This window comes from Anolis carolinensis, unplaced genomic scaffold (genome assembly GCF_035594765.1).
Source record: "Anolis carolinensis isolate JA03-04 unplaced genomic scaffold, rAnoCar3.1.pri scaffold_8, whole genome shotgun sequence".
NCBI classification, from domain to species: Eukaryota; Metazoa; Chordata; class Lepidosauria; order Squamata; family Dactyloidae; genus Anolis; species Anolis carolinensis.
In genome coordinates this window covers 8,016,922-8,040,146 of record NW_026943819.1, presented here as the reverse complement: position 1 = coordinate 8,040,146, position 23,225 = coordinate 8,016,922, and the positions used below count along the sequence as shown (strand labels likewise).

The 23,225-nt window shown below is 39.6% G+C and overlaps 1 protein-coding gene across 2 annotated transcripts in view; it reads right to left on the bottom strand.

Moving 5' to 3' along the window:
• pdlim2 (PDZ and LIM domain 2) overlaps window positions 1–22,840 on the bottom strand; it is a 78,704-nt gene extending 55,864 nt beyond the window's left edge. The window contains exons 1-2 of one of the 2 annotated variants that reach the window (XM_008120159.3): window positions 22,682–22,840; window positions 5,853–5,966 (exon numbers count right to left, since the gene is read on the bottom strand). In XM_008120159.3, coding sequence (XP_008118366.1) covers window positions 5,853–5,945 — 93 coding nt within the window. In that variant the 5' untranslated portion in view covers window positions 5,946–5,966; window positions 22,682–22,840. Of the gene's footprint in view, window positions 1–5,852; window positions 5,967–20,421; window positions 20,571–22,681 lie in introns of those variants that run through there. The other variant, XM_062960943.1, reaches the window with a different exon arrangement.
• Window positions 22,841–23,225: the final 385 nt, after the last annotated feature.

Sequence of the window (23,225 nt, the reverse complement as noted above, 5' to 3'; positions counted from 1 at the left end):
GGGATATTACACTCAGCAGAAAAACAACAAGGAGGCCTAAATGAAAACATTCCAAGAGTGTCACCAAACTAAATCTGCCAAAGCAAAACAAATGTGTGTTTTTGCTCCATGTTTTTGATAGTGGCACAAACTTTTCCAGAGCAGACTATACTTCATCTCATATATTCTCCGATGCCACAACAGACATTCTCATGTTGCATAAAGACAAACAGGAAGAATGTTAAATGTAGCAATGGCAAAATTTCACCAGCTGCCAAACGACTGCCAAGAAAGAAACAAGAAAGCTTTGAACCGTGTTTCCTTTTTGAAAAGAAGTATTTTAAACAAAGATTTCATCCGGATACAACTAGGTATCTTACAATACGTAACCTTTGTGCAACTATCTTACTTTTTGTTGACGATTTAACCAACTGCTACTGTTCATTTAGTTTTATTTAGGTAACTCATATTTTGCTTTTCTACCAAGAACAGATACGCAGAAATAGCTGCGTAAGTCTCCGATGCAGCGATATTGAGAGTTTATTTAGGTTTGAAGCATCTTGATGTTTATGGCATCTAGATGTTGATGGCATTAAAATAATAGTTCATAAATATTTAAGAAAAGCTAACTACAAACAATTCCCTTATTTATTTATTTAATACATTTATATCCCGCCCTTCTCACCCCGAAGCGGACTCAGAGCGGTTTACAAATTAAATTTACATACGATATTATATTATTAGCAAAGCACAATACTGGCAATAAATTACCATATTGTACTATATCTATATATTGTAATATTATTAATAATATTACATTTATAATGTAATATTAATATTATATTGTATTACAAAATAATATTATTAATATTATATGCATATACAATATAATATTATATATTATTGAAAATTATATTGTATATATGTATATATGTATGTGTGTGTATATACACACACACACACACACACACATATATATATATATATTTAGCAAAGAATGTTACTGGTGGGAGGGGCCTTCAGCTGGAGCAAGGAGACAAGATGGAAACTGTCTTTGCACTGGTACTTATGGGTTGCTGTGAGTTTTCTGGGCTGTATGGCCATGTTCCAGAAGCATTCTCTCCTGACGTTTCACCCACAGGCATCCTCAGAGGTTGTGAGGTCTGTTGGAAACTAGGCAAGTGGGGTTTATATATTCCCTTATGAATTACACAAGTAAAGTGGATTTACTTGTGTAATTCCACTTGGACGAAATTGGATATGAAATATGTTTAGCAACTAAACTGGAACGAGCAGCACTCATTTCCTCGTCCACCAAAACTAACAATACATATTGAAGGTGTAATTATAGAAGCTCTGGCCAAGGAAAAATAGCTCACCTGGCAACCCCAGGGAGCAAACTGTGCTCTGTATCCCTATTGGCCGACCCAGGACAACTCACACTCTCTCAGCCTCAAGGGAAAAATAAGGAAAACGGCACATGGAAGCAAAACAAATGTTAAGAAAATCCTTTGACAGTGATGATTTGGGATCAACATAAATTAGGAATGACTTGAAGGAGCACAACAACAAAACCTTATTAGTAAACATGTTATATTATTAATATAACAAGCATTTGTAACTACCCTAAGTCACACAATCATCAGAGTTGGAAGAGACCCCAAGGGCGTTCCGGTCCAAACCTATTCTGCCATGCAGGAAAATACAATCAAAGCACCCGCAGTAGATGGCCATGCAGCCCCTACTTGAATGATTTGTTATGTTTATAAATTAGATAATGTTTCTTACAAACACAAAGGAAGAAATGATCTAATCTTTTGAAGTGTTAAATCAAAGAAAACGGTGGGCACTGGTATTTGCATGGTCCCAGGGCCAGGGTTCGAATCCCACTATCTCAGCCTCAGAAATGCTATCTCTATGCACTCTAGCTATAATTCTATGGGCAGGTGGAAGATCTTGAAATTTTTAGAGGCATCATATGAATCACACTGATGAATAATCAATTTGATAAAAGAGAATCGCATCAATGTGAAGGGATGACTATATACCGTATATACTCAAGTATAAGCCGACCCGAACATAAGCCAAGGCATCTAATTTTACCACAAAAATCATTGACTCCAGTATAAGCCGAGAGTGGTAAATTTCAGAAATAAAAATAGATACCAATAAAATTACATTAATTGAGGCATCAGTAGGTTAAATGTTTTTGAATATTTACATAAAGCTCAAATTTAAGATAAGACTGTGCAACTCTGATCCAATCATTATTCTCATTTTCAATGTAAATGTGCTTATGTATCCTTTTAATAATAGAGTAAAATAATACAAGTAATAATAATAATAATAATAAATAGAGTAAAATAATACAAGTAATAATAGAGTAAAATAATAAATGCAATAATAATACAGTAGAGTCTCACTTATCCAAGATTCCTTTTCCAAGCTTCTGGATTATCCAAGCCATTTTTGTAGTCAATGTTTTCAATATATCACGATATTTTGGTGCTAAATTTATAAATACAGTAATTACTACATAACATTACTGCACATTGAACTACTTTTTCTGTCAAATTTGTTGTATAACATGATATTTTGGTGCTTAATTTGTAAAATCATAACCTAATTTGATGTTTAATAGGCTTTTCCTTAATGCCTCCTTATTATCCAAGATATTTGCTTATCCAAGCTTCTGCCGGCCCGTTTAGCTTGGATAAGTGAGACTCTACTGTAATAATAAGATCAGAGTGAAATAATAAATGTATTATTAATAATAATAAAAGTAGAGTAAAATAAATGTAATAGTAGCAACAATAATAGAGAAAAATAATAAATGTAATAATACTAATAATAATAGAGAAAAATAATAAATGTACCATATATTCTGGAGTATAAGCTGACCCAAATATAAGCCAACCAGGACCCTCACCTGAGTATAAGCCAAGGGCGGCTTTTTCAGTCTGAAAAACTAGGCTTATACTCAAGTATATTCAGTATATGCAGCCACATTATATGGAAGGCACTCCACTCCATTTTCACTAGCTGGACAAACATTTGGTTGCTCCTTTCCTCCTGAAAAACAGGTGAAAGCCCTTTGGCCAATGCTGGACATCAGAGGCAGGAATAAATATATTAGACCCCTGCTGCTTGCAAAGTCCATAGGCATTTGCAATGAGGTGGTTCCCAGGGAGTCCAGTTCTTTGAGGGAAGAGAGAGGAATGGTAAACAGGATTTGTTTTCCTCTTTGGACCGAAAGAGAGTCGCGCTTGGCGCTGTGCCCAGGCAGAGAAAGAGGCAGCTTCCTATCCAGACGAATGCCCCAAGCAAATGCGGCCACAAAATGCTCCGCATTCCAGGATGTCCTGCAAAACTCCACAGACATTCGGTGCAGGAATGGCCGAGTACGAGCTCCACCTCTCCAAAGGAAATGCCACTCGGGTGCAAACAAATGTGCATCTTTCATGGGAAATATTATTTTGTCAGCTATGTTTCTATCCCAATGGCCTGCAGCAGGTTTATTGGTATCTGCTGGGATTTGGTTCCAAAACCCTCCACTCTCCTGATGCCCACATCTGTAGATGCTAACGTCCCCTTGCATACAATGGTGTAGTAAAGGTAAAGGTTTTCCCTGACGTTAAGTCCAGTCATGTCTGACTCTGGGGGTTGGTGCTCATCTCCATTTCTAAGCTGAAGAGCTGGCGTTGTCCATAGACACCTCCAAGGTCATGTGGCCGGCATGACTGCATGGAGCACCGTTACCTTCTCGCTGGAGCGGTACCTATTGATCTACTCACATTTGCATGTTTTTGAACTGCTAGGTTGGCAGGAGTTGGGGCTAACAGCGAGCGCTCATTCTGCTCCCGGGATTTGAACCTGGGACCTTTCGGTCTGCAAGTTCAGCAGCTCAGCGCTTTAACACACTGAGCCACCGGGGCTCCTATGGTGTAGTAAGGGTATTGTTATTATTTACTGTATGTACTCGAGTATAAGCCTAGTTTTTCAGTCCTTTTTTAGGACTGAAAAAGCCCCTCTCGGCTTATACTTGAGCGAAGGTCATGGCTGGTTTATACTCGAGTATATATGATACATTTATTATTTTTCTCTATTTTTATTGGTATTACTACATTTATTATTTTATTCTATTATTATTGTTAGTATTACATTTATTTTACTCTATTTTTATTATTACCGGTATTAATACATTTATTATTTCACTCTGATATTATTATTATTAATTTATTATTTTATTCTATTATTATTAAAAGGATACATAAGGGCATTTATATTGAAGAAGATGAGAATAATGGACAGTCTTATCTTAGAGTTTTATTTAAATATTCAAAAACATTTAACCTACTGATGCCTTGATTAATGTAATTTTATTGGTTCCTATTTTTATTTCTGAAATTTACCACTCTCGGCTTATACTGGAGTCAATGTTTTCCCAGTTTTCTTGTGATAAAATTAGGTGCATTGGTTTATATTCGGGTCAGCCTATTCTCAAGTATATACGGTACTTTATTTTTATCCCACTTTTCTCTCAATACAGATGGTGTCCCTTAAATGAAATGGCAAAATCAAGCGGGTTTTTTTGGTATACAAAAACACCGAAATGCTGGACCACTCGGACAACCACCATGTCAGACTACACAGAGAAGCCATTGAAATTCACAAGCATGTGGACAATTTCAACAGAAAGGAAGAAACTATGACAATGAACAAATTCTGGCTACCAGTATTAAAAAAATCAAGACAGTAAATATAGATCACCACTCAGCATCAGGATAATTCCAGACAGCCAACAAGCAAGTGCCAGTTAACACCTCCCAAACAAAGGATGCCCCCAGGCAGCAACAGCCAGGCTTTGAAGCTGCAAGGTTATTCAATGGTAATCAGATCAGCCGAATCAACCCTGGCGATCAATGGGGTGACAGATGTCGCAGCCAGATCACCCTCACATCCACTTACCCTTGTCCCCACTTAAACCTTACCTTAAGGGAATAATTAATCTTAATTTTGATCTTTTTATTCTGTACTTGCACAACTACCAAGGAGTGGGCTGGTAGGCTAGTAGGCCAGGATGCCTTGTTTTTACATGGTTTTACTGTTTTACATGATTTTACTGTATGTGTGGGTAAGGGTGTACGTTTTGTATGTTTTACATGTTTTGATATGGTCAAAACTGACTAATCAATAAAGAGTTGTTGTTGTTGTTATAGAGGACAATGGTAATCAAGCTGTCAAAGTGCAACATTCACACTTGCTTCAAACAGACAAAAATTATTTCTCCCACCCTGGACATATACTCCCCTTGCTCACAGATGCAGGCAAAATGTCAGGAGAGAATGCTACTGCAACATGGCCATACAGCCCGAAAAACGTACAGCAACCCAGTGATTTTTTTAAAAAAAAGTGAGATAATGCTTATCTAGGGATTTCTAGGTCCTTCAGTTGACCAGTCAACTGCAGGACCTAGATATTCCTTGAGATAATCAAATCTGCAAATCGTCACATCTGCAAAACTCATATTTTATCCACCCTGGTGATGCTTCCTTGGAGTTGAGGCAACTGAGGAAGTGGAACATTTTCTTTGCTGAGCAAACATCTCTCTTCCTCCAGTTATAGAAGTTTGATACTTTACTAGGAGTGCATTTACATTGTAGAATGAATGCAGTTTGATGCCACTGACTAAATGTTATGGAATTGTATGAGTGGTAGTCTGGGGAAGTACTGTACCGGTAGAAGAAGACTAAAGACTTGGCAAAACTACAGCTTCCGGGATTCAGCAAACACTGAACCATGGCAGTCAAAGTAGTGTCGGGTTGCATTAATTCTATTAAGGTAGATACACCCAGGGAGAACGAAGTGCTTACCTTAGAGACGGTGATGGGCTTCCTGAAGTCCCTTCCGCCTGTTATCCGGAAGCCCCAAGGAGGTGGGCCGCTAAGGGTAACATTCACCGACATGGCCACAGCAATCAGTGGGACCTGAAAATGCAAAACATTGGACTTCATCACATTATGGCAATAAAATGGATGAACATCTTTGGCTCCTCTCAGTAGACCTTCATTTTCGTACGAAACGGAACAAAAAACGGCACAAGTCTTTGCAAAAGTTTAAGCCGTCTGCAAACAAGTGCTCTTGACAATATGCAATTGCAAGAATAGCATCGATAGAAAAGAAAAAACCCTGAAATATACCGTATATACTAGAGTATAAGCCAACCCAAATATAAGCCAAGGCACCTAATTTTACCACAAAAAAATGGGAAAACATTGACTCCAGTATAAGCCGAGGGTGGTAAATTTCAGAAATAAAAACAGATACCAATAAAATTACATTAATTGAAGCATCAGTAGGTTAAATGTTTTTGAATATTTACATAAAGCTCTAATTTAAGATAAGATTGTCCAACTCTGATCAAATCTTTATTCTCATCTTCTTCAATGTAAATGTGTATGTATCCTTTTACAGTAGAGTCTTACTTATCCAAGCTTCGCTTATCCAAGGAGCTGGGCAGTCTTATCTTATTAAAGTCTTATTATTATCTTAAATTATATATATATATATACACACACACATACACACACACACACAAACATTTAAACTACTGATGGCTCAAATAATGTAATTTTATCAATATCTATTTTTATTTTTTAAATTTACCAGTAGCTGCTGCATTTCCCACCCTCGTCTTATACTCGAGTCAATCAGTTTCTCCAATTTTTGTGGTAAAATTAGGGGGTCTTGGCTTATATTCGGGTCGGCTTATACTCGAGTATATACGGGTATATATTTCAGGGTTTTTTCTATTGATACGATTTTTGTATCATTTTCATATAGATATCTGTGCCTTATCGAATAAGAAATTGCAGTCAGCCCTCCATATTCACTAGTGTTTGGGGCACAGGACCCTCATGGAAGTGCAAAACTCAATTTCTAAGTCTTTCTGTAGTCAACTTTCCATTAGAAGCACTGGAGGACCTTGAGATTCTGAGAGATAACATTTGAAAATCAAACCCATGCATCACCCAATCCGCAAAAGTCAAACCCACTAATGTGGAGGGACCATTGTACTGCCTGGATGTTTCAGTACAAGGAGGACCACAACTTTAAGCCACAGGAATCCCATATTTATGCATGGAATGTGGCAAAAAAAATTGGAATCAGGAAGCCGCAGGTCCCAGGCGACACAATTATAGAGAAATTAAGGGATAGACTGGTTCATGGAAGAGGTAGTTGCAACAGAACTGAACAAACTCATAGCCTTATGGGAACAAAGCCTTGAGAAAAAAAATTGAAGTATTTACTTGTGCCAACTATCACCAAACTAAGAAACAAAAGAAGCTGCTCAGAGAATGGCGGGATATGAATAAAATCTATATCTATATCTTCAATCTTCTAATCTAAATTAAATCTAATCTAATCTAAATCTAATCTAAATCCATAATTAAAGTGAAAACTCGTATGTGGCACAGGTGTCCGCTCACACAGACAGCCTCCGGCCTCTATAAACAGGCTCTAGTTCCCAGGGCTGAGAAGCCAGCAAGTCACTCTTTTCCACTGACATTTTGGTTACAGCGAGCACCATGAACATGTAAACCCAAACCCTGCCAATGTCCTCCCCAAATACTACGGCCCACCACCCAAGGAATGATTTCGTTTGGGGACCGTTTCATCCTAGATTCTGCATTTTCTTCCACCACAGACAGGCATCCCAGGATTCTCCATTGGTGTGGAATTTGCATGACCCCGCCCACTGCCCTTCCCTTTCAAATCTGTCTGCAGAACAAACACAGCAGAGGAGGAGTTTGGGGGATTGACTCCACATGGTGGAAGTTGTAGTTCACCCTGCATCAAGTCAGAGCAGTGTCACTCTTACAGAGAAATATAGAGGAGTTGTAGTTCACCTACACCCAGAACGCACTATCAACAAACAATGATGGGTCTGGACCAAACTTGCCATGCATACCTGATATGCCCAGATTTGAATACTGGTGGGTTTGTAGGGGAATTAGCCTGGACATTTGGGAGTAATAGGTACTGGGATTTATAGTTTACCTGCAATGAAAGCACTTCGAACCCCACCGATGATGGACCAGGACCAAACTTGGCACACAGAGCCCCAAAACCAATAGAACATATTGGACAAGTTTGTGCAAAGGGGAGTTATAGTTCACCTGCATCCAGAGAAACAGTTGGCCCCCACCAACAATGGACCAGGACCAAACTTTGCACAGAGAAGCCGCATGACCAACTGAACATACTGCAGGGGTTTGTGGGAATGGGCCTTGATTTCGGGAGTTGTAGTTCACATGCATTCAAAGAGCAATGAAGCCAGCCAATGACGGATCTGGACCACACTTGGTACACAGACCCAAAATGGCCAACTTTGAATACTGGCAGGGTTTGGGGAGGATTGACCCACGATTCTGGGAATTGTAGTTCACCCACTCCAAACAGAATATATAACATTCAAAGACAAATCACGCCTTTTTCAAATAACCCGGGCATTGCCGGGTCCCCAAGCTAGTAAAATATAGAATTGAAGTGGGCAACCTGTGGTTCCCTTTGGACTGGCTTTTGATGAAAGGTTTATCAAAACAGTTCAAGACAAATGTCCGGTTATAACTGATACCATCTGGGCCCTTTGAAGCCTCAACATCGCCCAATTAATCAAAATCAAACTACATCAAAACGACATTTCCAACATCTAAGGCAATTGTTGGCTGGGGCTGTATTGCTCCTTGATATTCCCAGACCCTCCAATTGATTCCTTTTGCACTTCTAAGGAAGTGATGGTTTGTTTATTGCTGTCATTTGGTGTTTGTGGCAAACCCTTCTTTCAACTGCCATTTGTGTTATATATTTTCAAAGACACTAAAGCTATCTCCAGTTGATTTCTAAGGCTAAAGCTATTTCCTTGATCAATATATTGCTATTAATTAATTATTATTTATTGGTAGTGGCGCAGTGTGTTAAACCGCTGAGCTGCTGAACTTGCAGACCAAAAGGTCCCAGGTTCAAATCCCAGGAGCGGAATGAGTGCCTGCTATTAGCCCCAGCTCCTGCCAACCTAGCAGTCCAAAAACATGCCAATGTGAGTAGATAAATAGGTACCGCTCCGGCAGGAAGGTAACAGCGCTCCATGCAGTCATGCCGGCCACATGACCTGGAGATGTCTATAGACAACGCCGGCTCTTCGGCTTAGAAATGGAGATGAGCACCATCTCCCAGAGTTGGTCACTACTGAACTTAATGTCAGGGGAAACCTTTACCTTTACCTTTTAATCAAATTAGATCAGGTGTCCCTTGTTCCCTTCAGGACCATACCATTGCTAACATCCCTGCTGAACTCATCCAGGATTAATGAATGACGGAAGCCGCAATCCAACGGAAAGCTTACATGACAGGCTAGAAGTTGAAAATTCTGGATTAAAGGGTCGAGAAGCAATCAGCGCACTTTTCATTGGCATTGAGGGAGACAAGTGACAGCAAGAATTCAGAGACAATGAACCAGAAGGTCTTTTTTTGCCTTGAGGAGCAAAGAAGGGTCTCATTATGGGGTGGGACTGGCTCCTTGTTCAAGGAGAGGAAGCAACGTCCCCAGAGACTTGAGTAATTGGCAGCGCCAGACGTTTGGTGCCGCAGGCAGCATCAGACACGGCTTCCCTCTCATCAGGAAACGGGGTGGAAGGGGAGGGGGTGGAGGCAGAAGAAGGCAACGGCAGGCAGAAGCACCACAGCACCGGCACAGGAAGTTCGCACAACCACAAAACTGATTCACACTTGCTTGTGCTACAGCCGAAGCTGGAAGACTTGCAGCTCTGAACAACATTCATGGTGGGGATGGGAGCCAAAAAGGAAAAGCCTTTCTGGACGGGACCCAGGACCCCAGTCAACCATGAACTAAAGGCCTCTACATTCTGCCTCCACGATGGAGAAGGGAGCAGGGAAAGAGGAGGAAAGGCATCTGGGGTTGCTTTTCAGAATGCATTTTAGTCTTTGGAAGAGCATGGGAGCATTATTCTTTCGGACACTGGATGAGAGTAGAAGCACTTCTTTTTTGGACTGCAACTCAGAATCCCCTAATAATAATAATAATAATAATAATAATAATAATAATAATAATAATAATAATGATTTGAATCATTGATGTTGCCATCCTAGGTGAGAGTCGCATTGACGAAAAATAACAGGAAAAACTTAGCCGCTATCAGGACCTCAAGATTGAACTGCAAAGACTCTGGCAGAAACCAGTGCAGGTGGTCCCAGTGGTGATGGGCACACTGAGTGCCATGCCAAAAGATCTCAGCCAGCATTTGGAAACAATAGACATTGACAAAATTACGATCTGCCAACTGCAAAAGGCCACCCTACTGGGATCTGCGCGCATCATCCGAAAATACATCACACAGTCCTAGACACTTGGGAAGTGTTCGACTTGTGATTTTGTGATATGAAATCCAGCATATCTATCTTGTTTGCTGTGTCATAATAAAATAATAATAATAATAAGAAGAAGAAGAAGAAGAAGAAGAACAACTTTATTTATACCCTGCCACCATCTCCCCACGGGGACTCGGGGCGGCTTACATGGGGCAGAGGCCCAAACAACATAGGACAAAATATAGGCAACATAATACAAATCACACTATAAAAAGATAAAACAGTAATACAATATATCAATTAAAACAAAAATACAGGATAAAAATTGCATTTAAAACACATAAATGGTAAAATCGTAATAAATACAGGATAGATTATTAAAAACCCTCTGGGGCTGATTAATTAATGACTGTATCTCCAAAGGCCTGCCGAAACATCCCCAACCCACCCACCCACCCAAAAAATGAGCATGACTTTTTAAAGTTGTAGTCCAAACAAGGGAGCCCCCGATGGCGCAGCGAATTAAAGCACTGAGCTGCTGAACTTGTGGACCAAAAGGTCACAGGTTCGAATCTGAGGAGCGGAGTGACCACCCGCTGTTAGCCTCAGCTTCTGCCAACCTAGCAGTTCGAAAACATGCAAATGTGAGTAGATCAATAGGTTCCGCTCTGGCAAGAAGGTATCGGCTCTCCATGTAGTCATGCCAATAGCCACAAGACCTTGGTGGTGTCTACGGACAATGCCGGCTCTTTGGCTTAGAAATTGAGATAAGCACCAACCCCCAGAGTTGGACACAACTAGACTTAACGCCAAGGGAAAACCTTTACCTTTACCTAATCCAAACGAGAAGAACGTTTCAAAGCTTGCTCTTTAAACTTTGGTCCTCCGGCTGTTTTGAACTTCAACTCCCAAAAGTCTCAGTCATTCAATCAGGAATTTTGGGAGTAGAAAAACAAACCATCTGGAAGACCAAAGTTTGGGAAACACTGCTTTACATAACAACACGCACACATATAGAGCAGCCTCAGATGTTCTCTGCTCCACACCCATCTCCTCTTTGCTAAGTGGCACCTGAAAGCTACGCAAAGGTTTTAGAGACACCCAAAGAGCAGCAGCCAAGGATGTGGGCTTCGCTGGGTGAACCGCCCTGTTGTGAGCCTCTCCATAATCCCATTAAAGCTTGGAGAAAGACAGAGTTACTGGGGAAGACCAGCCAAGGGAAAGGGAGCCAATTCCCATGGTCTCTACCTCATCATTGTTACTTTGCAGCCACAACACCTTCAACAAGGAAACATCCCCACTAAACCCAAAGGCATACAAAGAAAGCCTTCAAGAGAAGAATTTCCTGCATGTACATGTTTTGGTGGCAGCAGGACACACACACACACCCCTCTGCTCCCAGACAGGAGCACAAATGACTTCTGTCTTGAGCTGGGATGGAGGGGAAGGGGGTTTCCCCACAAAAACCTTTGGGCAAAGACGGGGACAGTGTTTGTGGGAAGAGAGAGGGAAAAAAGACCTCCATCCGCAGTGGGCTGGGAGGATATATGCAGACACTGGACTGCATTGCCACAAGTTCACCTAGCGATGCTTTCATTCTCCCTCTGTTTCAATGGCATCAGGCAGAGGCACCGCTGAAGTCGTATGGTACCAATAGTGGTTGGTGCTCTTGGGGGCATCCCAAGAAACCCCTAAAAGCATTTGAAATGCCTTAATTTGAACAGAACATCAGTCCAAATGCTGCAGAAGGCAGCACTTCTCGGAACTGTGCACACTCTATGAAAATACTTCTGATATAGGCCCTTGGGAAGAGCCCAATATTCAGAGATGAACCCCAGACACTTCGACCTAATGTGCATGTGTGCTGTATTGTTATGTACATGTAATAATAATTTATATATATATAAGTGTAATGAAATTTCGGCCTAGGACAAAACAACAAAACTACACATCCCAGAAACACTAAACCTGGCAGCACAACCCCTCATCCATGCCTCTATGTTCATACAACAAAAGCTCCAGCTACTCCAGAAAACGGCCAGGCTTTGAGACTGCAAGGCTATTCACTGCTATTCCAGCTGGCCAACAAAGGATAAGCCACAGCAACGCGTGGCCGGGCAAAGCTAGTATATAATAATAATATCATAACATCTCTAATATCCTAGGCGCTTGGGAAGAGCCCAATATTCAGAGACAAACCCCAGACACTTGGACCCAATGTGCATGCGTGCTATATTGTTATGTACATGTAATAATAATATATAATATACCTTAATAATAATATATTATATAATAATATCATAATATCTCTAATATCCTAGGCCCTTGGGAAGAGCCCAATATTCAGAGACAAACCCCAATGTTTTTGTAGTCAATGTTTTCAATATATTGCGATGTTTTGGTGCTAGATTCATAAATACAGTAATTACTACATAATGGTACTGTGTTTCGGACTGCTTTTTCTGTTGATTTGTTGTAAAACATGATGTTTTTGGTGCTTAATTTGTAAAATCATAACATAATTTAATGTTTAATAGGCTTTTCCTTAATCCTTCCTTATTATCCAACATTTTTGCTTATCCAACGTTCTGCCGGCCCGTTTATGTTGGATAAGTGAGACTCTACTGTATTTCTATTAAAGATATATATTAAAATGCATGTATATAGAATACATATTAAAATACACAAGAGAAGAGATCAAACACAAAACACGAGTTTAAAATTCATGCTTAAAACTGGCTGGATAGGCCTGCCGGAAGAAATAGGTCTTTAGATGAATTTAGGTTCTATATTAGATTGTTACTTAATATTTCTTTCTAGTATCTGCACTCTGATTTGATTACTTTGATTCATACAAATGCATATGTGTATATGTATGCATGGTTATCATTTTATGATCCAGACAGATGCCACATTTGCAAAACGGAGAGTCAGCATGGTGTAGTAATTTAAGTGTTGGACTATGACAATTGAGACCAGGGTTCAAATCCCTCCCTAGAAGCCCATTGGATTACCTATGGCAAGTCACATTCCATAGGCCTCTGAGGAGGGTGACAGCAAAACCAGTGCGGACAAATCTGGCCAAGAAAATCCCATGACAGGCTCATTGTAAGGATGTGGAGGTCTCACATTCTTGGGTCGCCATAATTCAAAGTTGACTTGGCAGCAACTAACAAAAAGGCTAAGTCTAAATATCCCAAAGGCAACACACCTCATTTGATCTTGGAAACTAAGCCTGCTCGGGCTCGCTTCGTTCTTGGAAATGGGGCTGCGAAGGAATTCCGGGTGCTTTACATTACGCTTCAGAGGAAGGCACTGGTAAACCACCTCTGTGTATTCCTTGGCATAGACAACACAATAAAATGCACAGGGCTGCCATAAATCAACAGGTGACTTGAAGGCACATGCACAAGCTGATATGAAAAAGGTCTCACTGCATTCAGTGCAAGAACTCTCCGGATGAGGTCTGGAGAGGAAGCGAAACAAAACCATAACCGGTGCCAGATATTTGAAGAGCTTCCGCATAGAGAACAGAACCAGAATGGTTGGAGCATTGAACTACGATTGAACTAAGAGTTCAATTTCCCGCTTGACCGTGAAACAGACTGGGTGACCTTGGACAAGTCACACACTCTCAGCCACAGAAAACCCTATTATAGATCTGCCTAAGATTAGAAACAACATGCAACACCTTACAGAACAGGCATGGGCAAACTTGGGCCCTCCAGGTGTTTTGGACTTCAACTCTCACAATTCCTAACAGCCGGTAGGCTGTTAGGAATTGTGAGAGTTGAAGTCCAAAACACCTGGAGGGCCCAAGTTTGCCCATGCCTGTTATAGAGTCTCCAAAGAAATTTTATCCCTATTCTTTAAATCGTTTAAGTGAAGGCTAAGCTGCGAGCAGACAGGTGCCAATTTAATATATTTAAAGCCAGCCAGCTGCCTGGAGACAGATGGCTGAGTCAGAACCCAAATCACTAGGATGTTCATGTGCAAAGTGAGCTGAAGGGCTTCCCGTGAAATGGGGCATCTGTTTTCTGTCTTCATTCAATGAGGGTGTGAACTGATCTTCCTGGCAGGGTTGTTGTAGTGGCCACTAAGCGAATGCAGGCGAAAGTGTCCTTAGAAGGCACATAAGGACTAGAGAGGAATGTTATCCTGAGTGTTTGTTTCAGAGAGAGAGGTAGAGGCAATATTGTCTACAAATCTACTTCTGGCTTTGAATAAATTTTTTATGTTGACCCAGTCTTTTTTTCATGTTGGACCAGGACTCTGAGAGACCAGGGTTCAAATCCCTGCATGGCCATGGAAAACCACTGGGTATTTATTTATCGTGGCGGGAACAAACTGAAAATACAGTTATAACATATTTAAAAAAACAAACAAAGTTAAAAACTTGGCATTATGCAAAATTTCCTTTGACCAGAAGCTGGCCACTTGGAGTGCCTCTGGTGTCGCTGTGAGAAGGTCCTCCATTGTGCATATGGCAGGGCTCCAACGCCATTGTAATAAGTGGTCTATGGACTCCACTTTGTAGCCCCATTTCTTAAGCTTAGCTCTGCATCTCATGATGCCAGAGTGCAGTCTGTTTCACGCCTTCCAAATCACCCAGTCTTCTGTGTGTCCAGGGAGGAGTTTCTCATCTGGTGTCAGTCTGGGTTTTAACCTGCCACTTTTGGACTCTCGGTTGCTGAGGTATTCCTACAAGTATCTCTGTAGGTCTTAGGAAGCAGTTTCTTGATTTAAGATGCTGGCATGCTAGCTGATATCCGAACAGAATATGGGCCGGAGATGTCAATGCCTTGGTCCTTTCATTGCTGGCTGCTACTTCCCAGTGGATGACATATGAGCTAAACAACAGTATAATTTCTCCAGTGGCATAGGGCGTAGGCACCCTATGATAATGTGGCATGTCTCATTAAGAGCCACGTCCACTGTTTTAACATGGTGAGATGTATTGCTCATCCCCATAACAATTCTGTATCTGTGACCATTTTCGTACCGGTTTGCACTTTTTACCTTTGTCAACTTGATATAGACACAGGGTCTACTCCCATCCCAATTTGCACTTCCAAAAATTTGCAGCATTTTATCAGTCACCTCGTGCTTACAATATTTATATGGTGCCCTTTACCCAGTCTATTTTTACAACCTCTCAGTTTTAATCCATGTTTTTATTAAGTTTTTGTCATTTATTTTTATTGGGTAATGTTTAAATTTTTATAATTGTGCATGTCTCTTGTCTATTGTGTCTTATATTGTTATTGTTTTTATGCAGGCTTGGCCCCATGTAAGCCGCCCTGAGTCCCCTTTGGGGAGATAGAGGCGGGGTATAAAAATAAAGTTGCTGTTGTTGCTGTTGTTGTTATTGTTGTTGTTATTATTATTATTATTATTATTATTATTATTATTATTATTATTATTATTCCATACTGGGCATGTGTATTCAGCAGCAGAGTAGCAAAGCACAAAGACAGATGTCTTCACTGTGTCTGGTTGTGACCCCCAGGTTGTGCCAGTCAGCTTTCGTATCATATTATTTCTAGCACCCACTTTTTGCTTGGTAGTCAAGCAGTGCTTGTTGTAGGTCAGAGCAATGCAGTATGCAACCAACCAAAGCATTGGATGATCTTGGGTAAGTCACACTAACTTGGCCTCAAAGGATGGCAATCAAAACTCCCCTAAACTCCACGTTTTAATATGCTTTTAACATGATTAATATTTCTTTTGCTTTGTTTTGGAATGTTGGATTTTAATAACTGTTTTTTTTTTATGTTTCTCTATGTTTTATTGTTTTATCTGGGCTTGGCCCCATGTAAGCCGCTCCGAGTCCCTTCGGGGAGATGGAGGTGGGGTATAAAAATAAAGTATTATTATAGTATTATTATAAACTTGTCAAGAAAACCCCACCTTAGGGTCACATGTTAGAAATGGTTTGAAGGCACACAACAAATCCTAAGGAGATTCAAAGTACAGTAGAGTCTCACTTATCCAACATAAACGGGCCGGCAGAATGTTGGATAAGCGAATATGTTGGATAATAAGGAGGCATTAAGGAAAAGCCTATTAAACATCAAATTAGGTTATGATTTTACAAATTAAGCACCAAAACATCATGTTATACAACAAACTTGGCAGAAAAAGTAGTTCAATACGCAGTTATGCTATGTAGTAATTACTGTATTTACGAATTTAGCACCAAAATATCACGATGTATTGAAAACATTTACTACAAAAATGTGTAGGATAATCCAGAATGTTGGATAAGTGAGTGTTGGATAAGTGAGACTCTACTGTACTTGCAGAACCCAAACAGCCTTTTCCCAGGAAATGTGAAACTCTCACCAAAGGATGCAATGGCTTGACATTTGGCAAGTTGGGCAACAATTCTGCTGCTCAGTCTGGAGGCCAGAACGATCAAGCCATTAAAAATATAAACAAACTGTCAATCTAATAATCAAGGATAGGGGATCGGAGACAGAAGGAGAGAGGAAAAGAAAGATATGTATTTGCTCATAACGATTTCTCAATGGATGGAAAGATACAGGGATGTGAAGATAGAGTTAAGGACACTGTAAGAAAAAGAGAGTTGTGCACTAAAGAAACAATCAATGTCACCAACAGGTTTTACAACAATTATAACAAGTGCCAGAGGTTAAGTTAAAGAGCAGTGCTGAAAAAAAACCAAAGGAAAAAATGATTGATGAGACATGTGTCCACCTGCCTCTGACTTGTAATATCTTAGGCATGTCCAGACAGCAGTTTCCAATTGAGCCAAATGTCCCACGGAAAAGAAGAACACTCCTCTGCTATCACATTTTCCCATTTACAGTAAGCCCTATTGTAAAGACCGGACATAGTTTCCAAAGTTACTCATTCAACTTCTCAAGGGGTTAGTCCACAGTGAGGTCTCAGTTACGGCTGATTTTCCTGATTCTTAAAAAAAAAAAAATTGATCTGCTGCAGTTTAAGTAACTCTACCCTGCCAACTTTACAAACTGCAACAAAGACTTCCAGCAAACAGTTAACACCTCATCTGGAGGGAAGGGGACTGGGTTTACAGCAGGCCGGCCACAGATATTGGCTTTACTTATAATTGCTATGGGATTAAGAGTTTATTCCTTCCCGTTGTTCTGGTTGCACCAGATCAAATGTTTGCGTGGATTTATACCACACTTGTTTGCTGACCCAAAGAAAAGAAATCTTCCCCATTCTTTGCAGAGCAGCTTCCCCAAAAGCTTGGAAATATGCTGAACAAATCAAAGCACACTTCAAAGAGGCCAAAATGCATATGCAAAATGCAACTACAAGATATGCATTCTGAAATGTGCATAATTCATGCAAGATTGAAATATTTACCTTTTTTGCATAACAGATACGTGTATTCTTACTTTGTATAATGCATTTCCGGAGGCCCTTTTCACACTCTGCAATTCCATTTTAACTGCTATGGCGATGTTCTTTGGGATTCTTGGGGCTTGTAGTTTGGTAGGGCATTAGATAGAACTCTCTCACTGAGAAGTATATATTACATATTTGCTTCTCCTTAAAAGGCCAACACCAGGATTCCAGAGGAGAGAACCGTGGCAGTTAAAGTGGAATCAAAGTGATACAACTGTGCAATGTGAAGAGTTCTATTTCCAAAACTCAGCCAAAGTTTCCCGATAGTTTATTTATTTATTTACAGTATTTATATCCCGCCCTTCTCATCCCGAAAGGGACTCAGGGCAGCTTATAGAACACACATATGGCAAACATTCAATGCCGATTATACAATTAACGAGGACAGACAGGGCACCTTTATTAGGTAAAGGTTTTCCCCTCACGTTAAGTCTGGGGATTGGTGCTCATCTCTATTTCTAAGCCGAAGAGCTGGCGTTGTCCATAGACACCTCCTAGGTCATGTGGCCAGCATGACTGCATGGAGCGCCGTTACCTTACCGCCGGAGCGGTACCTATTGATCTACTCACATTTGCATGTTTTCGAACTGCTAGGTTGGCAGAAGCTGGAGCAACAGCGGGCGCTCACTCCACTCCCGGAATTTGAACCTGGGACCTTTCGGTCTGCAAGTTCAGCAGCTCAGTGCTTTAACACACTGTGTCACCAGTACTTCCCCGCTAAAAGCAGTACTTATTTATCTACTCATATTTCTGCTTTCGACCTGCTAGGTGGGCGGATGAGCTGGGGCTAATGGAGGGTGCTCGACCTTTCGATTGGCTGGATTTTTCTGCAGCATAACAGTTTAGCCTGTTGTACTAAGCCCAGTTAAAGCTGTTCAACAGAGGAATAGTCTGCCTTGATGGTCTGCATGGCCATCTCTTAGGAGTGCTTTAGTTCTGTATTCCTGCAATCTCTTCCAACTCTGTGATTCTGTTATGAGGAATCTTGTAGGGCTGGCTTTGCAACCTAGTCTCCAGGGCAGCAGAAAACAAGCTTGCTCCCTCCTCTCTGACTTCCCCTCACATATTTCTACATGGTTCTCATCATGTCTCCTCTCGGCCTTCTCTTCTGCAGGCTAAACATGCCCAGCTCTTTAAGCCGCTCCTCGTAGGGCTTGTTCTCCAGACCCTTGATTATTTTAGTCGCCCTCCTCTGGACACGTTCTAGCTTGTCAACATCTCCCTTCAATTGCGGTGCCCAGAATTCTCTTGCCAATTGCGCGAGAAATAAGGTTGAACGTGGTGAAAGCCACCCACTGCATGGCTATCAGCCTCTTCCCAGTAGACTCAAATCAAGGAAAAGTTTCACGAGAACCACTGCTCCTCTACATCAGGGGTCCCCAAACTTTTTAAACAGGGGACCAGTTCACAATCCCTCAGACAATTGGAGGGCCGGACTATAGGTGAACCCCCCCCCCCATAAACAAATTCCTATGTACACGGCACATCTCTTATTTTGAAGGAAAAAAACCCAAACGGGAACAAATACAGCCTCAATGTTAATCATAATCATCATAATAAAGAGGGTTGGAAGAGACCTCTTAGGCCATTTAATCCAACCCCCTTCTACCTTTGTGCACCAAAAGCACAAGCAAAGCACCCCTGACAGATGGCCACCCAGCCTCAATGTTGTTGATAATAATAATCATCACCATCATACATCGCACAGTCCTAAACGCTGGGAAAGTGTTCAACTTGTGATTTTGTGATACGAAATCCAGCATATATATCTCGTTTGCTGTGTTATACTGTGTCTTTGTGTCAATCATAATAATAATAATAATAAAGAAGAAGAAGATTGGAAGAGACCCCTTGGGCCATTTAGTCCAACCCCCTTCTGCACTGTGCACCAAAAGCACTAGCAGACTACTTCTTAATAATTAATTATTAATTAAATAATAATTAAAATACCATTATAAAAAAGCAAAGCCTTAGTTTGGGGACCCCTGCTCGGCTTATACTCGCGTGAGGGTCCTGGTGGGCTTATATTCAGGTCGGCTTATACTCAAGTATATATGGTATATTTATTATTTTTCTCTATTATTATTGGTATTGTTACATTTATTATTTTACTCTAGTATTGTTATTTTTACATTTACTCTATTTTTATTATTATTAATGCATTTATTATTTTACTCTATTATTACATTTATTATTTTACTGCATTTATTATTATTATTATTGCATTTATTATTTCACTCTATTATTATTAAAAGGATACATAAGCACATTTACATCGAAGAAGATGAAAATAATGATTTAATCAGAGTTGAACAGTCATATCTTAAATTACAGTTTGATGTAAAGATTCAAAAACATTTAAACTACTGATGCCTCAATTAATGTAATTTTATTGGTATCTCAGCTTATACTGGAGTCAATGTTTTCCCAGTTTTTTTGTGGTAAAATTAGGTGCCTCGGCTTATACTCGAGTCGGCTTATATTTGAGTATATACAGTATTAATGCAACGCTTTTGACATGAAATAAATACATATAAATATAAATAAATTTCCCTGAATTTTCTTAGGCAAGGAATACTCAGAAGAGGTGGTTGTGCAGTTCTTTTGACACTTTAGGGTATTTTATCCTTGGCCTCCCATCCAAGTACTAACCTGCTTAGCTCTCCAGATCCAAGGGGAGCAGCTGCTTTTCAAGTATTTATTCAGACAGCATTTGTCAGCACACAGAGAGACATCTCTTGCCACCAAGTTGAAGTCAAAACATTAACCTCACAGCTAACAGGAAGATCAAAACAAACAAAAAAACCAACAGCAAGAAAAGAAGAAGTAAAACCAAAAAAAGTAAGAAAAGTAAAAAAGCAGAAAAATAAGCAAGAGGGAGGCGGAAACAAGGTGCTGATGGGGGTTACTTGAAGGCAAGGTGGAAAGGAATTACTGTATATACTCGAGTATAAGCCAACCCGAATATAAGCCGAGGCACCTAATTTTATCACAAAAAAACTGGGAAAACATTGACTCCAGTATAAGCCAAGGGTGGTAAATTTCAAAAATAAAAACAGATACCAATAAAATTACATGAATTGAGGCATCAGTAGGTTAAATGTTTTTGAATATTTACATAAAGCTCTAATTTAAGATAAGACTGTCCAACTCTGACTAAATCATGATTCTCATCTTCTTCAATGTAAATGTGCTTATGTATCCTTTTAATAATAATAGAGTAAAATAATACATGTAATAATAATAAATAGAATAAAATAATGCATGTAGTAATAAATAGAGTAAAACAATAAATATAATAATAAGATCAGAGGGAAATAATAAATGTATTAATAATAATAATAATAATAATAATAAAAATAGAGTAAAATAAATGTAATACAGAAGTCTCACTTATCCAACTTCTGGATTATCCAAGCCATTTTTGTAGTCAATATTTTCAATATATCATGATATTTTGGTGCTAAATTCATAAATACAGTAATTACAACATAACATTACTGCATATTGAACTACTTTTTCTGTCAAATTTGTTGTATAACATGATGTTTTGGTGCTTAATTTGTAAAATCATAACCTAGTTTGATGTTTAATAGGCTTTTCCTTAATCCCTCCTTATTATCCAAGATATTCGCTTATCCAAGGTTCTGCCAGCACATTTAGCTTGGATAAGTGAGACTCTACTGTAGTAGCAACAATAATAGAGAAAAATAATAAATGTAATAATACCAATAATAATAGAGAAAAATAATAAATGTACCATATATTCTGGAGTATAAGCTAACCCAAATATAAGTAAACCAGGACCCTCACCCAAGTATAAGCTGAGGGGGGCTTTTTCAGTCTTAAAAAAGGGCTGTATATACTCGAGTATATACAGTATATAGGAGAGAATCCTATGCTCCTCTATGCAAGCAACCATTTCCACTGGACTCTTATATTATATTTATTATTACAGTAGAGTCTCACTTATCCAATATAAATGGGCCAGCAGAACATTGGATAAGCGAATATGTTGGATAATAAGGAGAGATTAAGAAAAAGCCTATTAAACATCAAAATAGGTTATGATTTTATAAATTAAGGACCAAAACATCATGTTATACAACAAATTTGACAGAAAAAGTAGTTCAATACGCAGTAATGCTTTGTAGTAATTACTGTATTTACGAATTTAGACCCAAAATATCACAATGTATTGAAAACATTGACTACAAAAATGTGTTGGATAATCCAGAACGTTGGATAAGTAAGACTCTACTGTATACGCCAACCAGGACCCTCACCTGAGTATAAACCGAGGGGGGCATTTTCAGTCTTAAAAAAGGGCTGAAAAACTAGGCTTATACAGTACAGTAGAGTCTCACTTATCCAAGCCTTGCTTATCCAAGTTTCTGGATTATCCAAGCCATTTTTGTAGTCAATGTTTTCAATATATCATGATATTTTGGCGCTAAATTCATAAATACAGTAATTACAACATAACATTACAGCATACTGAACTACTTTTTCTGTCAGATTTGTTGTATAACATGATGTTTAGGTGCTTAATTTGTAAAACCATAACCTAATTTGATGTTTAATAGGCTTTTCCTTAATCCCTCCTTATTATCCAAGATATTCGCTTATCCAAGCTTCTGCTGGCCTGTTTAGCTTGGATAAGTGAGACTATACTGTATTATGAACAATATTAATTATAATTATTATATTATTATTACGAACAATCTTAATTATAATCATTACAGCTTACACCTCGCTTTACTCCCAAATCTTCTTACTCTACAAACCATTGTCCCTTCAACCACACTCCAAAAGTAGGGACCACTCACACTTAAGTACATAAGCCTGGAAGAGGCGTGCAATGCATCCCTCCTGGACCATCCCGCTTCTTGCCAAAGGAAAAGGCACTTACCTCCAAGGCCAGAGTTTGCCCGGCTTTGCCTTGGGATAAAGGGAAGGAGGAGAGAGGCCAAAGGGGAAGAAAGAGCGGATTGTGGAGCGCGTTTGCTTGCTCTGCTCGCTCTTCAGCAACTCCGGCTTCCCAGGCTCAGCTTCCCCTTTTTTCCCTCCTGTTTTGCACTAATTGGACTCCAAGCAAAGCTGGGAAACAGCGCACCCTGCAGGCTAGGACCCGCACCTACAGTCCAGACCAGGGGTCCTCAAACTTTTAAAGCAGAGCGCCGGTCCACAATCCTTCAGACTGTTGAGGGGCCGGATTATCATTTGAAAAAAAAAAATATAAATTCCGATGCACACTGCACATGTCTTATTTGTAGTGCAAAAACAACAACAAGAAGAAGAACAATGAAAGAACAATACAATATTTAAAAATAAAAACAATTTTAACCAACATACATTTATCAGGATTTCAATGGGAAGTGTGGTCCCATTCTGGCCAATGAGATAGTCAAGTTAATTAGGATTGTTGTTGTTGTTGTTGTTGTTGTATGCCTTCA